Here is a 13,679-nt window from a genome sequence, read left to right on the forward strand (position 1 = left end):
ACTCACATGTTAATACTCTTCCTATATTAGAGGAATTTGAAGTCAGACTCACATGCCTTAAAATAAAAATTGGGCACTTTGGAGAAGCCCAGTGGATACCAATTCCAACTGAATATGAAGTTTACTCTTTTATTAAGCAATTCAAGATACACTGAGTTGCTACAGATAATCTCTGTTGCTAGTCATTTGGTAGAACTGATATGGTCAAAAGACAGAGCATTTAGACCTTACCTCATCAAAATCAGCAATAATTTCATTTAACAGGCGTAAACACTCCACTCCCATATTATTGCCATCCAGTTCAATGTAGAAATCATTGAAATTTGGGATGGAAGCAAACATCACTCCCACTTGCGAATAGGACTGGTAATAAAGGTCCTGCAGTTTGGGAGCAGATAGAATTTTCATTTTAAAATATTAAACCATCATTATTATGTTTTCTATCCTACTACTAAGCAATAGGTAGGACAAAAGCCATCATTTTTTGGTGAAGAAAAAGCCAGCCTCATTAGAAAAATGTTGAAAGATCTCTCCACTCAAAAAACACAGAAGAAAATGAACACCTCAGCTATCAAACTGGTTTAAAACAACTCAGTCTTTTTCTCTGTTTAGACGTGGAAGCAGTGAATACATTTGGAGAAAGTCTTAACAGTTGCAGAACTTTAATTGTATGAGAAACATAACTGCATTTTCTCAGTATTGTTTTCTAACTAAAATAGGACAATTTTACCCTGCAGCACAAAACCAGCCTTGCCCCTTCATGTCTTTCCCCGAGTTGTGGTGTCCTGTACCCAACGTTAACAATATAATGCTGTTTTGTTTGGTAACATTTCTGCTTAAGAATTTGGAGGGTTCACGGAAAGCAAAACCACTCTTCTGTGGTTCAAATACATTGATCCAAATTCTCAAGAGCAGGATCATGGCCATTATAGCTACTCCAGTGCTGCAGGTATTGCAGTTGCATAGGAAGGATTCTGTTAAGGGCTTCCAGAATCAATTTATTTAATCACTGTGGCCCTTGATATTAAAAGCCACTGCATCTTCTTTGGCTGTGTACTCTCTGTTTTTAGCTTTAAATGGAGGGGTTTGGTAATAGCAGCATATTTCCAGAACTAGGGTGGTTCATAGCAAAGTGTCTGGCAGTTCATACATTTCACCACTTTAGAACCAAACTGAAACACTCTGATAAATACCAACATTCTATACTGATTGAAAAATAAGTAATTAAACCCCAGTAATTTGCATGCAGACACTTGGCTGCATTGATGCTGAATGACACAACATTCCCTTATCCTGAGTTGTATTAAAATTCTCCAGAGGAGGACACTAAAGTGAAGGAGATAATCTCAATCTAAATCCTGAACAGTAATGAAATATCATATATTAGAGCCTTTCTTGAAAACACACACTTGAAAGATGACCCAAGCTACACAGGGTCACACTCATACGCCATTACCATGTATTTATATTTTATCTTGGTTTACCATATTTCGTGGATTAGACATTAGAAAGTGCTGTGCAACATGTGCCGGCAACAGGTTGAAGAGAATTCTTTTGTTATCCAGCTTGACTCTTTCCATATCATCTCTCTCTTCTTCTGCCTGTGGGGATAGAGGAAAAGAAAAACCTTTCAGAAAGTAAAAATTAGCTGAAGCCATAAAATAGCTTCTATTAATTTCCTTTGAAATGAAACTGAGCAAAATAATGCCTGCAAAGTAGAGCAGGAACACTTCTCCTATACCATGCTTTTACACTGGGGCAAAATCCCTTAGATTCGGTAATCAGTAACCCAATTCCTTAGTAATTTAAATTAGTCTCTGGGCTGATGACTACCTTCAGGTCTTGATCAGCTAAGTGCATTTATGTCTTCTGTAGTTCTCTGTTCTTTAAAATAGGCCCTTGACATTTTACAAAGTAAAAAACTAGAATAAGCCCATTTAAGCCACGTTGGTCTTGGAGACCAATTATTTCCCAGGTAGGTGGAGACAGTGACAGCAGTATTCAGAAAGAGTGCCTGGGAGCTAACACAGATAAGGCCATTAACCCAAGATACTGGTATCTTATTCCAGGTTTCTTGACTCCCAGATGTTTAGTGGGAGTCATGCATTAGGAAATGATTCTAAAAATGAAACCCCTTATTGGAAAAATACTATCTAGGGATCTCATTTGGGACTCCTGGGTTTGTAACTTCCAGCCTAGTCCATAGCAGACTCTTCTGCAAAATTACTTCCACTTTTTTTTTGTTACAGTGTCTTTTGGCCCCACATTCTGATTTCAATTACAAAGAAATATGATCAGTACCATATAATTCACCTTATTGAAATCACAAATCTTCTGCCATGATCCCAGTATGATTTTTCCTGACCTAGATGCAGTTGACAAAAGGCTGGAAAGCCAAATTCTCAGGTACTGTTGAGAAACTATGACCATATAAAACACTGAAGAATCTGCTCTAATCTTTGTCGGTGTCTCTTTTGTATCTAGAATTTGCTATCCTGATCTATTCCAAAGTCCACATACTTTTCTCACTATCCATTCCTGTCTAAGTAGGAGAAAACCCGTCACCTCTTACCTTTGTATAGTCTAACAATATTCTTGTCATGTGTTTTTTTTTCCTCAGGAAGCTAATTTTTGTTTTCCATGACAAAGCTTAGGAAACAACCTTTTTATTCAGATCACACAGACTGCTTTGCCTTGCAGTTTAGTTCTGTATTTTAAATTCCTTTACAAGTAGAAAGAAGGCTGAAAGAGGTTTAATAAACTTAACTTTTTCAGGAATCATTCCCTTTTGAAATAAATCCTCAGCTTCTCCTCTAATTTGTGAAGCAAGAATCAGAATTTGTTCCAGAGGCGGAATATCAGTAAGTATTAAATAGCAGTTAAGCTCTGCATGAAATATATCTGAAATCTTCATTCTAAGCAAGTAGGTTATTTCCTGGTTTTGAGCTGTTTTCCTGACACTTTCTTTGCTGTTTAAATTTCATATGATTTCTCTTCGTATGTTTTCTCAAAGTAACACTCCCCTGGTATAACTCTGTCTCTGACTTATTGTTGTCTATAAATGTATGTAATGTCCTCTTGCATTTAGTCTGACTGCTGGAATTGAAATGTTCTAATGGTAAAAATAAAAAGCTTTTTCCAGATGAAAATCCAAACCAAGCTTACAATTCCGTTTTTACATCATCCTGGAATATGGGAAATTTTACTCTGACAATAGCAAAGAGATTTGCAAACAGAATTCATGCTCTAAATACAAAAAATAATCTGGTTTGGGCTGGATTATTCATTCCACTATTTTTTGACTAAGAATTTTTTGTTACTTTTTCCTAGGAATGTTTAAGGTTCTCAGTTAAGCTCCCAGTACAATATATGGTAGAACAGCAGCCTAAGGAACAGTAAACTGGGCCGGGGTGGAGGTTCCTGGACAAGTCAAAGCAATCAAGCAGGGGTAGGTAAGTAGAGTAATCCCTTTGACACATTACATGGATAGTGATGTTGCCTGATCACTGGCAGGTGCTGTTCATTTCTGATCTGGAAGCATGTTATCAGATTCCTTTGGTCATGGACCAAAGTGGTCATTTTGGAAGCCATGATTGACAAGATTGTTCAGCAATAAGTAGTGTTTCCTACCATTGTGCCTGATTAACAGCAAAGGTTTCAGAGCAAGCCACAGCACAAGGAGAAAGCTGCCAGCACTGAAGCAGACCCTTGTGACCTTGGTCATGGTTCAGGACTTTTCTCCAGCCTTTGGTACAGAGAAATAAAAGACAATTCTAACATACCCACATAAAATAAATGAGAAAAGACACTTGAGACTGTTGGCTTCTTTCTGACATAACTTTAAGGCATATGATGGCTTTTCTGTCTTGCTTCAATACAGTCATGAAACTGCTGGGAGAGAAATGTCAGTGACACTGCTGTGTGTGCAAATGGAGAGTGATGTTCACAGTGATGGTACCACAGCTGTGACTAAGAGGCTGAGAACTGCGCTTTTGAGTGAAGAGCTACCATCTCAAACCAAACCACCAAAGTCATTACTGAAGGAATGGCAAAATCCTGTAAGAGCAGGGAAAGACATCAAGGATATCACCATTGCTAAGAAACACAGAAGAATGCCACACTTCCAACACAACTAGCGAGCACCTCTTCCCCTCTTCAGATGCAAAACTCTGAACTACAATTTTGACTCTGAGAAGGTTCAGTTGCCAGAAATGAGATAGAACACTAAGGTTATGGAATACCCTTGAATAATGCCATGGCGGGTAATAGTAGCAAGCCCTACATAGAGACAAATCATGCAAACAGCAGAACAAGGGGAATGTAGATAAGTGCTTTTTGTGCCCCAGCCTATTTCAGACCAGGCACTTGCCCCATGGTTCAGGGAGACATTTGTACTGGCAATGCCTATGTGGGACAATGCAGTGCCAGCTCTGCCTGACCTAGCACTAGGCTTAGAAGCAGAACGTTCACGGAATTAGCACGGCGCTTCTCCTGAGCTACTTAGTCATGTTGAAAAGTAAGATGTATTAGCTTAGACCACACACTGGGTTAATACCTTTATATTGTTGCTGGTACCCTAGCCAGAGCCTCTGCATGGACTGTATTTACGCCTTCCAGACATACCCCGTGTCTGACATTCTACCTTTATTCAAGTGATCTGCTAGGAATAGGAAGTGAAGCGCACCTTCTCTGCTACTACTGCGTACAGCTTCAGTATGCATCCTCTAGCCCTGCACTACCTAAGACAGCTCTCATATATGTGACTCCTCAGGAACTACCTGGGGAAAGAGGAAGGATCTCCATGTATCTCTTGCAAGGGAAGATAAGGAGTGAAGGTGAGCTATGTTCAGCAGTGAAGACTCTAAAACATGGCCCTGTGGCGAGGGAAATAAACCGGTTACAATGTTTTCTGGACCTTTTTCCAGCATCCTGTTTTCTGCCCTTCAGAGGAGTGCAATGAAAACTGTCTTTTCTTCTTGTGACTCATGAAATCCTAGTGCCTACTCTTTGAGCAGCTGAGATAAAAGGATGTGTAGGCATCACCCTTTCCCAGACAAAACAGACACTGAGAAGAGAGAAGATGGACCTGGGGCTGAAGAAGGAAGATTAAAATGGCACAGATCACAGCTGTTTACATTCCTGGTGGAAATATCCAGACAGCTAAATGACATTCACACCTTTGTCTATTTGCCCCTATTCCTACTGGTTAGTTAGGAAAGTTTTCAGCATGTTATTTGTACAATAGCTGCTGGCTCAAAATCCAAGGAAAATTATTGTGAAAACAGAGAGAAAAGATACATGGGCACGAGCAACATCCTTTTTTTCACATCCTGCTTACTGCTTGTATCTGTTTGCTATTAGTGCCAGTTAGGTCATTTTGTAGAGTTCAACTGTATTTGCAGAGCTGCAGTCTTTAAAAGCAGGCTTTGTTTTTGCTTTGGACCTGGTGACAAAATTTAAAATGCACTTTGGTACTGTGGCTTTTGACGTCAATGTAATTAATGGCTATTTCATCTTACAGAGTTACACAGCATCCCAGGTCTTACAATACTTGTGCGACTGGTCACACATCCTCTATTCACAAAGCGGTATGAGATGTTGTATCACCTGAGCTATCAGGTACCGTTTAATAAGCATAAACATGCTTTCACAATGTCTGAAGAGGATTATCACGTGAAAATCCACTGCTCCAAGATACAGCTAAACGAGAGCCGGGTACCGGTGCGGCAGAATCATCATCTTTATACCTGAAGGTGGCACTAGAACCACATGGAAGAGACCCATCCCAGTCCTGCTCTATTTTTCTTACAGATTTTTAATATATTACTTAGTATATTATCAGAGAAATTTAACAGGAAGTGCAAGCCCACCTGGCAAGGCTTTCCTGCCGACTGCAAAATCCATATTTTTTACAACTGTCATGGATTAGGACTGCAACCATCAGTCATATCATTGTGCTGTTTTTGTTCCCTGACAAAATCCTGGGTGAATAAGCAGCTCCATTTTTTTTTTGGCAGATTTCCCTTCTTCAGGAATTGATCGTTTGTATTTATGTGTCCATTTTTTTCCAGTTTTGTGGAATAATTTGCAAAAGCGATTATCAGCCACAAATAAGTAAACCGCTCCTATATTTGCTATTCACAGTTACCGTCATAAGAGGCACACAGAGTTGCTCTACACTGTTATGTAGAAAATTAAATTCTCCTGTCACTGCCTGATAAAAGCCAAACACACCAAGAGATATTTTCTGTGATGTTCATAAAGGTTGAATTTGGCACAGCAGAAAAACCCAGCAAAATCAACAAGAGCCTGTAACACCAGTGACTGACAGAGCGCAAATATAAATGTTTTAACCACTTCTCACCAACCAGAAAAATGCATTTTTTTCACACAATGTACATAAACGACACCACTTTATATCAGTTCTGGTTCCCTAACCCAGATGCATGGAAATCAGATTAACTTGAAATGGTATCGTTTTTCTAAAGCAGTTTTTCTTCTTTGAAATCTGCTTTTCCTCACAGCACATTTTTTTTCCCCAATGTGGCAGTCAAAATCCATGGAAATGGGTTTTTCTCAAACTCCAGCATAGCCCACTGAGCACCTATCTATTCTTACTAGTAATGGTATTAATTGCAGGATACTTTCAGTGTTTAAAATACCATTTTGTTAGTACTAGACAGTTTGTTGTTCACGATAAAGTGAATGAAAATATCTATGAAATCCTGCAGCTTATGCCAGAAATGGTTTTATTCATCTCAGAACGTTTTTACAGGATTAGCCCCACTAATGAGCCTTACTAAAAGCAAAGTGCTTACATCTTCCAGAAGAGCCCCTGAGTCTGAAATTCTCTCAGTTGTAAGCCAACAACTGAGAAGCTTCCTAAAAACATATGTTGAACCATGTTGGCACACCTTCAGAGAGCAGTGTCTGGCTACTGGGAGATGTGAGTCCCAGCTCTAGCAATGGTTCACGCAATTCAGTGTTTGCACAAGGAACCAGCACACTCACTGTAAACCAGAAGAAAATCTCCACAATCCCCAAGTCAGTGGTCTTTTTAAAACTGCTGCTACTAAGAACGAAATCAAGTTAAGCCAACATGGTTCAACAGTAAGTAGTACTATGGCTGTAGAGAAAGGGGACCAAGAATGCTGTTTAACCATATGCAGGGCTGCAGTCCAGCAACTACAGAAAACTGTCACTCAGGAAAGTATTTCTTACCCTTGTCTCTATTTAAGGATTGTTAAACAATTACTTTCTTGGAGTTTGATAACTATCCAAAGGCAGTCTTAACATACAAATATTTCCAAGTCTTCCCAGAGCTTTTAATATATTTTTACTATGCCAAAGAGCCTAGTAAGCTCAAAGATAATGTTTTGGTGGTTTCCTTTTCTTATTCATTTGAGTAAGCGAGCACCAAAAGCACTTCTGTAACATTCATGACGACGGTACTTCTGTATGTTATGTTATTTAGCCTTTGTATTCAGTATCATTTACAACCAATACACAGAACAAGACTCCTTACAGCATGTTATCCACTATGATTTATTGTACAGGGCATACACCTTCCCTGTGGAATTAAGCACAAGGGTATATACCCAGATCATCAAAGAGGTCAAATATCTATCCAGCCAACTGATTTCAAAGAATGGTATTTATGTTGATACCTAATTTCTGAATTTTTTGCCTACACTGATTTTTGTTTTCCTTTCTGATTATTATCACACAAATCTCACAGGCAAGACGGTACCACACGAGTACCTCATTTGTAGCTGAAAAGATCTGAAAATGGCATTTAATCTTCTCAGAGAAAAAGCACTTTTTGAAATGGTACCTGAAGATGCCACTGGACATTACTGACATCTTATAGGCATCCATACGTCTTAACTCCCATTATTGCCTTTGGAGTAAGTGCACAATGGTTTTACAACTGGGAGACAAGTAGGTATTAACTTGGTAGACAAGTAGGTATTTCTGAAAAACCTAGCCCCAGGACAGCAGAACAAGTTTGGATTTCTTCCTTTACCATTGCCCAGGTCTGGTCTTTCAACAGACAAGCATCCCACCGGTTTCCTGCACTTGAATTTTTAAAACTAATTGATTGCTAATTAAAAGCCAACTTAAAACTAAGAATCTTTAAGCAGTACATTCCTTAGAGACACACAATTCACCATGCAAGGCATAGTAGCTGGAATTACAAAAAGCAGTTAAGCTACTTAAACTCACTCCTGACCTGTTGAAAGGCCACAGGATAGCAAACCAGTATCTTCTTCCTTGCTACTCTATTTCATGGATAGCAATAACATACAGGTGGTCTTGTATTCATGGATCATATGGCACTCATATACCCCCTCTATGTGCCAACCTATATAGAGGTGGCTGCTATACAGTTAGTCATGTGCTGCACTGAGTTTCAAAGTCAAGGGATTTCTTTCTTTCCACCTGAAAACTGTATTTGGCACCACAGCAAATGGAAACTATTTATCAGTTTGTCCAAAACAAACTTCTGAGGCTGCCCAGCACCTATCAATACTGCAGGTTATAGGACAAAACCTAAATGATCACAGGTTATTGACTCAATTAAACAGCAAAGAGTCCAGCGAAATTATAGAACAAGATAAACTTAAATCATGAAGGAGGTGGACTTGGTCTTGGACATCAAGATAAACAAAAAATCCCATCAGAGCTTAACTGATAAGCAGAAGACAATAGAGCTAAGTCATTCCTGATGGCTCCATTTTAGGTAACATAGTAGAGGCAGGGATGTGTTTAACCTGTATATTCCAGTCTTGATCTTACACGTAAAAGCAAGCACTGTGATGATTTATACGGTCCTTTCAACAACACAGTTAACAGGGTGTAGATGAGAACAGGCTGTGACCTCTGTGAACTACAAGAGTGTACAATTTATCATAAAAGCAACTTCCAAATTCCATGAAAACAAACTTACATCTTCAACCTTCTCCTTCCCTCAGGGGCTAGTGTGAAACACTTCGGAGGTGGGAATGAAAGGCATGAAAGGAGGTAGACATTTCTTGATGCCCCTGCTTATAGCTAATATAATTTCTGTTGGTTTTGCTGTGATTATGACAGTTAGGAAATAGGCGTTTTGAAAAAGCACGTGGACATGGTATCTAAATAAGTTTCTGACCGGCTTTTGGGAAAGAGTTCCACAGTTTCATTGCATGATGTGGGTATTTCCTTTTATTGGTTTTATGTGCTTCTTTTCAGTTTACTTGAACATCAATTTATTTTCACCCTTTTTGTATTCTAAGATGAAAAAGATCTATAGATTGAATTTCTCTATCTGAAACTTATACTGCTAACAGTTAATTTCCCATGTCTGAAATTCTCTCTATTCATAATGTGCCTTAGATATAAATATATTACTTCATTAATGATACAGTGTTATGGAACAACTACAAACAAATTCACTTTTCCAGAGCAAGTGAATGGTATAGGTCTATGGAAAGAAATTTAATATATAATATTTTTCCTTCGTAAAGCCCAACAGACATGAAAAATCTTGAAAGCGTCTTAGTCCAACTGATTTTTTGCAGGTCAATTCAAAAATCAGACACTGCTTTGTGTGCACTAGAAAGGAAACACCTATGGCTTACCTGCACAGCCCAGAGGTAGTCCAGACGCAGCTTCAAGTCCACCTGTCTGGAATGCAGTGCCAAAGCACAGGAAAATAGCAAAATGGCTAGTATTGGTTCATAGCCACGCATATAAAAGGAGCCACCCCTTGAAAAGGAAAGTAAATGGGTTATTCCAGGCTTTCTAATACCTAACACTTCATATTTCTAGTATGAAATCTTTAGTTTAGAGCATGTGGGTACCCCCTAATTGCTAGCCTTTTCCAAAGTGGCTCACATACAGGCAGGGAGAAAGGCGAGAGTAAATCTGATCACTGCATGAGATCAATGTTCAACTTCTTGAGGATTTTATAATGCTATACATTACTGTGATGGGTGCATGCTTTTAATTAGGGAATACAGTAACACTCAAAAGCTTAAATACCTTGGAACTGTTGAGGGCTGCTGAAATAGAGAAGTGCAGTTTTTAACTGTGTTTTTCTATTTCATATTATAATTAGACTGCAGTGTGTTCAGCTGAGGTATGTTAGCATAAAAGTAACAGAATAATGGGAAATAGTTGCTAGTTCCCAAAAGCTGATCTCCTGTTGATGGGTATTTCTAGAATCTACAGCTGCTGGGTACAGGATGGCTTAAGTATTTCTTATGTTCTACTGAGTATATAGCCCAAAGCAGCACTGAATTCTAGAGAGTAATTCATAGATGAGATGTCATAGCTATCTATACAGAAACACTCATTGCTTTAACTTTGCAAGATACTTACCCCACTGCTTTTCTGTAACCACTGAGTTCCAGAATAAGTATGTACAAAATCGTAACAAAGAGCAGGAGAATCATTTTTGGCAAGGAAGATACACGCAGAAATATTGCCAAGGTGAGAGTCCCCACTACGCAGGAAAGGAAAGCATAGTGAGCTGTGTCACATGGGAGTTCATTCATTGTTTTATTTGTTCCACCGGGAGAAATGATAACTATTGAACTGCTGGAATTGGTATTCCAAACCCAAGGCATACAGCCGACCTAGAAAAGACAGGAGAGGCAAGAAAGGCAGAAAGTTAAACATGAAATAAAAGAAATGCAGCTGCTATGGGGGCTGACTGTAGTTCTCTCCTAATTGGGAAAATATGGCTGTGGTGTTCCCATCCACCTCACTGCTCCAAAAAAATCTCCTGTAATGTTTTACTCAGTTTTAGGTGTGGGACACTCTTTATTCATTAGACGCCAGTAAGACCAACCGATTAAAATCTGGGTTTAGATGAGTATGTTCCCTCGTAGGGCTCAAACCCAGGAGATTCTCAAGCCAACATATTCCTGCAAAACTGAGGAACTTCAGTAAACATTTTATGTGGCCGTGTGGGTGAGAAAGGTTCTTGCACAGAGCACAGAAAGAAATGTGTTTACTTTATTGACTATGCAAACTGTATCAATTTCAATTCATCAAGTATGAAATAAAACCTATTTTAATCTTTGATTGAAAACATGAATAATTTCTTTTCTCCACCTCAGAACTACTTCCACGATCACATAAGATTCTAATACAAGACCTCATCTAGAATTATCCCTGTCATTTCACTTACCCAAGGACTTCTATTTCCTCCCTAAACTGGGAAATAAATGGTTTAGTGCATTTCTTAGGGGCAATTTGAGGAAATAGAGCCTGCTTCCTCCAAAGGCAATGTCATGTTCACATCTCAGAGCTTAAGAGGAATATCTGGCAAACAGTGCAAGTCCCTAGAGCTCCAGTTTTAATTGCACTCCAACCTTCACCCCTTATTTAGGGAGAGGAGAAAAATTAGCATAAATGGGGAGAGTGGGGTGGTAGTGTGAAATTGATTTTAAAAGGCACTATCACATAAGCCCTGCCCTCTACTTAAGCTCCTCTTTTGAAGTGTGTTATTAGACCTTTTTATTTCATCCTAACCACTGGTAATGAAATTTTATAGCATGTTGTAAAATAACTGACAACCTGAGAGGTGATTAAGCAATGTATTTTACAGGGGGTTGTAGTCATTTGAAAAGATGAGACATAACAGATAAAATGTGAGTTAAACTCATGGTGGCTAACATTATGAAATGAGATGAGAGCGAGTGGAGTGAAAAATCTGTTTAATGTGATTTTATTCAATACCCTTAAAAATGCTCTTCATACTAAACTCATCCAAAACCACAGGCATACATGATGGCTTCATAAACGTGTGATTCATCCAGGAAAACAACATCTGCCCTACAACTAGGAGTGAAACCTCAACACCTAGCTCCTATGCTAGCTAAGAATTCTAGAGCCATCCCTTTGCAGGAATTTATCATTCCAAATTAACATTTCTCCTAAGCATTTCAATGGTTACAGGCTATTTTTGCATCAATAAAGGATAAAGTTGTATTTGTGGCCTATTCTAAGTTGTAACTAAATGATCACTGTCCTGTTGGAGGCCAGAACCTACAGTCTGCATTCTTCCACTGATATTCAACGTTGCCTTAGGCCTCATGATTTCTGTTTCTCATTTCACCATCTTTAAGTGGCAACAATAGTGCTTGTTTCATTTGGTCAAAGTGTCACATCTATGGGGACTGATCCCCAATGGTTCCATCTGTCAATTTTCACCTCAATCCCAAAGTCAGATGCACAGAACTTGCTGAGATGCTAGCTAGCCTAGAGGTGCTGCACGTATCTGTGCCTTTTAGGCTTACATGCACATTAAGAACCACATATTTGTCTGTATGCGTTAGGGCTGTGTGTTACTCACACAACTAATGTTCAGTATTTCTTGGTACCTCTTAGAGCACTGGGATTTGCAGACAAGGGATCTGTTGCCCATTCAGTTCATGTGGATCAGCTTGGTAGATGTTCTCAGAGCAGGTCAAGGGATGAGTGAATACAAAATAAGGGGCTTGGCATCTCAGTTAGTACTGTGACATGCTCATGAAATCCCTGTCTTCCTGTGGGCAGAACACATAGCCTAAATTCCACAGAGAGGCATGATTTGAGACATCTGCCTCCTCAGCATTTCCAATTGTGTTTAGTGTGCTATTTTTGTGTGAATCCTTTCCTTTGGGTACCCTAACATGTTTAATTCATCAGCATTAGCAGCCAAAATGCTGAAATTGAGTGCTAGGAGTTTGACAAGGCAACTAAATGCCAAACTCTTCAGTGGAAGTTTAAATCCCATTTGACATTCAAGTCTACCATGTAGAACTAGCTGCTAATCCACAGTGAAAGAAGCTCAATTTTCGGAAGTATTGAGCAGGTTCATTTCATAAAGAGAAGCTTCCTAGACTTTAGACGTGAATGGATCATATAAATAGCACAATGTAAGCACCTCTTCTAGTTATGCAACACTGTCCATATTTTAAGATCTTGTTATCTTTTGTGATTTGCCTGGACAAAAAATATCTCCTTGTTATCGCACGTAAGGATGTGCTGTAAGCTGCCACACAGAAATAAGTAATGTTGTTTGACACCATGCCTTGTCTGTCACAAGATATTAGCCATTGAACTAGTCATCAAGCCGAACATTTAAAAATAGCTTTCTCACAAAGTACATGACATCAGCAGACTATGGGATACTAAGGTTTGATATAAAACTTTCTATAGATGTTGACTTGCTATTATCTGTGTAATTTGCCCATAGCTTTGCCATTCCTAAGTCAACAGCCTGACTCAGGGCAGTGAAAGTTCAAATTATAGCAAAGGGCTTTAATTTTGAAGAAACATGCTCTGGAAGAATGAATAAGGAAACGAGTAGGAATTCACCAGACAAGAATACGGTACATGTTTAATGGATCTGCACCAGGCTGTTATTTAAACAGAATGCTAAATTAAGCGATAATACTTGATTTAAATACTCACCACGCATCCTTGAGCCACGGAGTATATTAAGATCACAATAAAAATACACAAAATGGTACGAATCTGAATTGTCAGGCACCCTGGAAAACACTAGGAAATAAAAAAATAAAAAGATTTATAGCTGTACATTTAAAAGTATGTATTTCAAGTTGGGCTGTTATTTTTTAGTAGTCTATAAAAATAAGAGAATAAGGGATACGGACATTTTGCCTGCACTGTGAATTACAAAACAA

General features: G+C 38.8%; 1 protein-coding gene across 1 annotated transcript in view; it reads right to left on the minus strand.

Annotated features, from left to right (window-relative positions):
* The window catches only part of ADCY1 (adenylate cyclase 1), a 141,891-nt gene that overhangs the window by 8,960 nt on the left and 119,252 nt on the right, over positions 1-13,679 (minus strand). The window contains exons 12-16 of the mRNA XM_057431443.1: positions 13,447-13,536; positions 10,363-10,619; positions 9,621-9,747; positions 1,485-1,601; positions 232-378 (exon numbers count right to left, since the gene is read on the minus strand). Coding sequence (XP_057287426.1) covers positions 232-378; positions 1,485-1,601; positions 9,621-9,747; positions 10,363-10,619; positions 13,447-13,536 — 738 coding nt within the window. The remainder of the gene's footprint in view (positions 1-231; positions 379-1,484; positions 1,602-9,620; positions 9,748-10,362; positions 10,620-13,446; positions 13,537-13,679) is intronic.

The sequence above is a fragment of the Pezoporus wallicus genome, unplaced genomic scaffold, assembly GCF_028554395.1.
Source record: "Pezoporus wallicus isolate ANWC-B61680 ecotype Strahan unplaced genomic scaffold, APGP_CSIRO_Pwel_v1 scaffold_11491, whole genome shotgun sequence".
Classification (NCBI taxonomy): Eukaryota; Metazoa; Chordata; class Aves; order Psittaciformes; family Psittacidae; genus Pezoporus; species Pezoporus wallicus.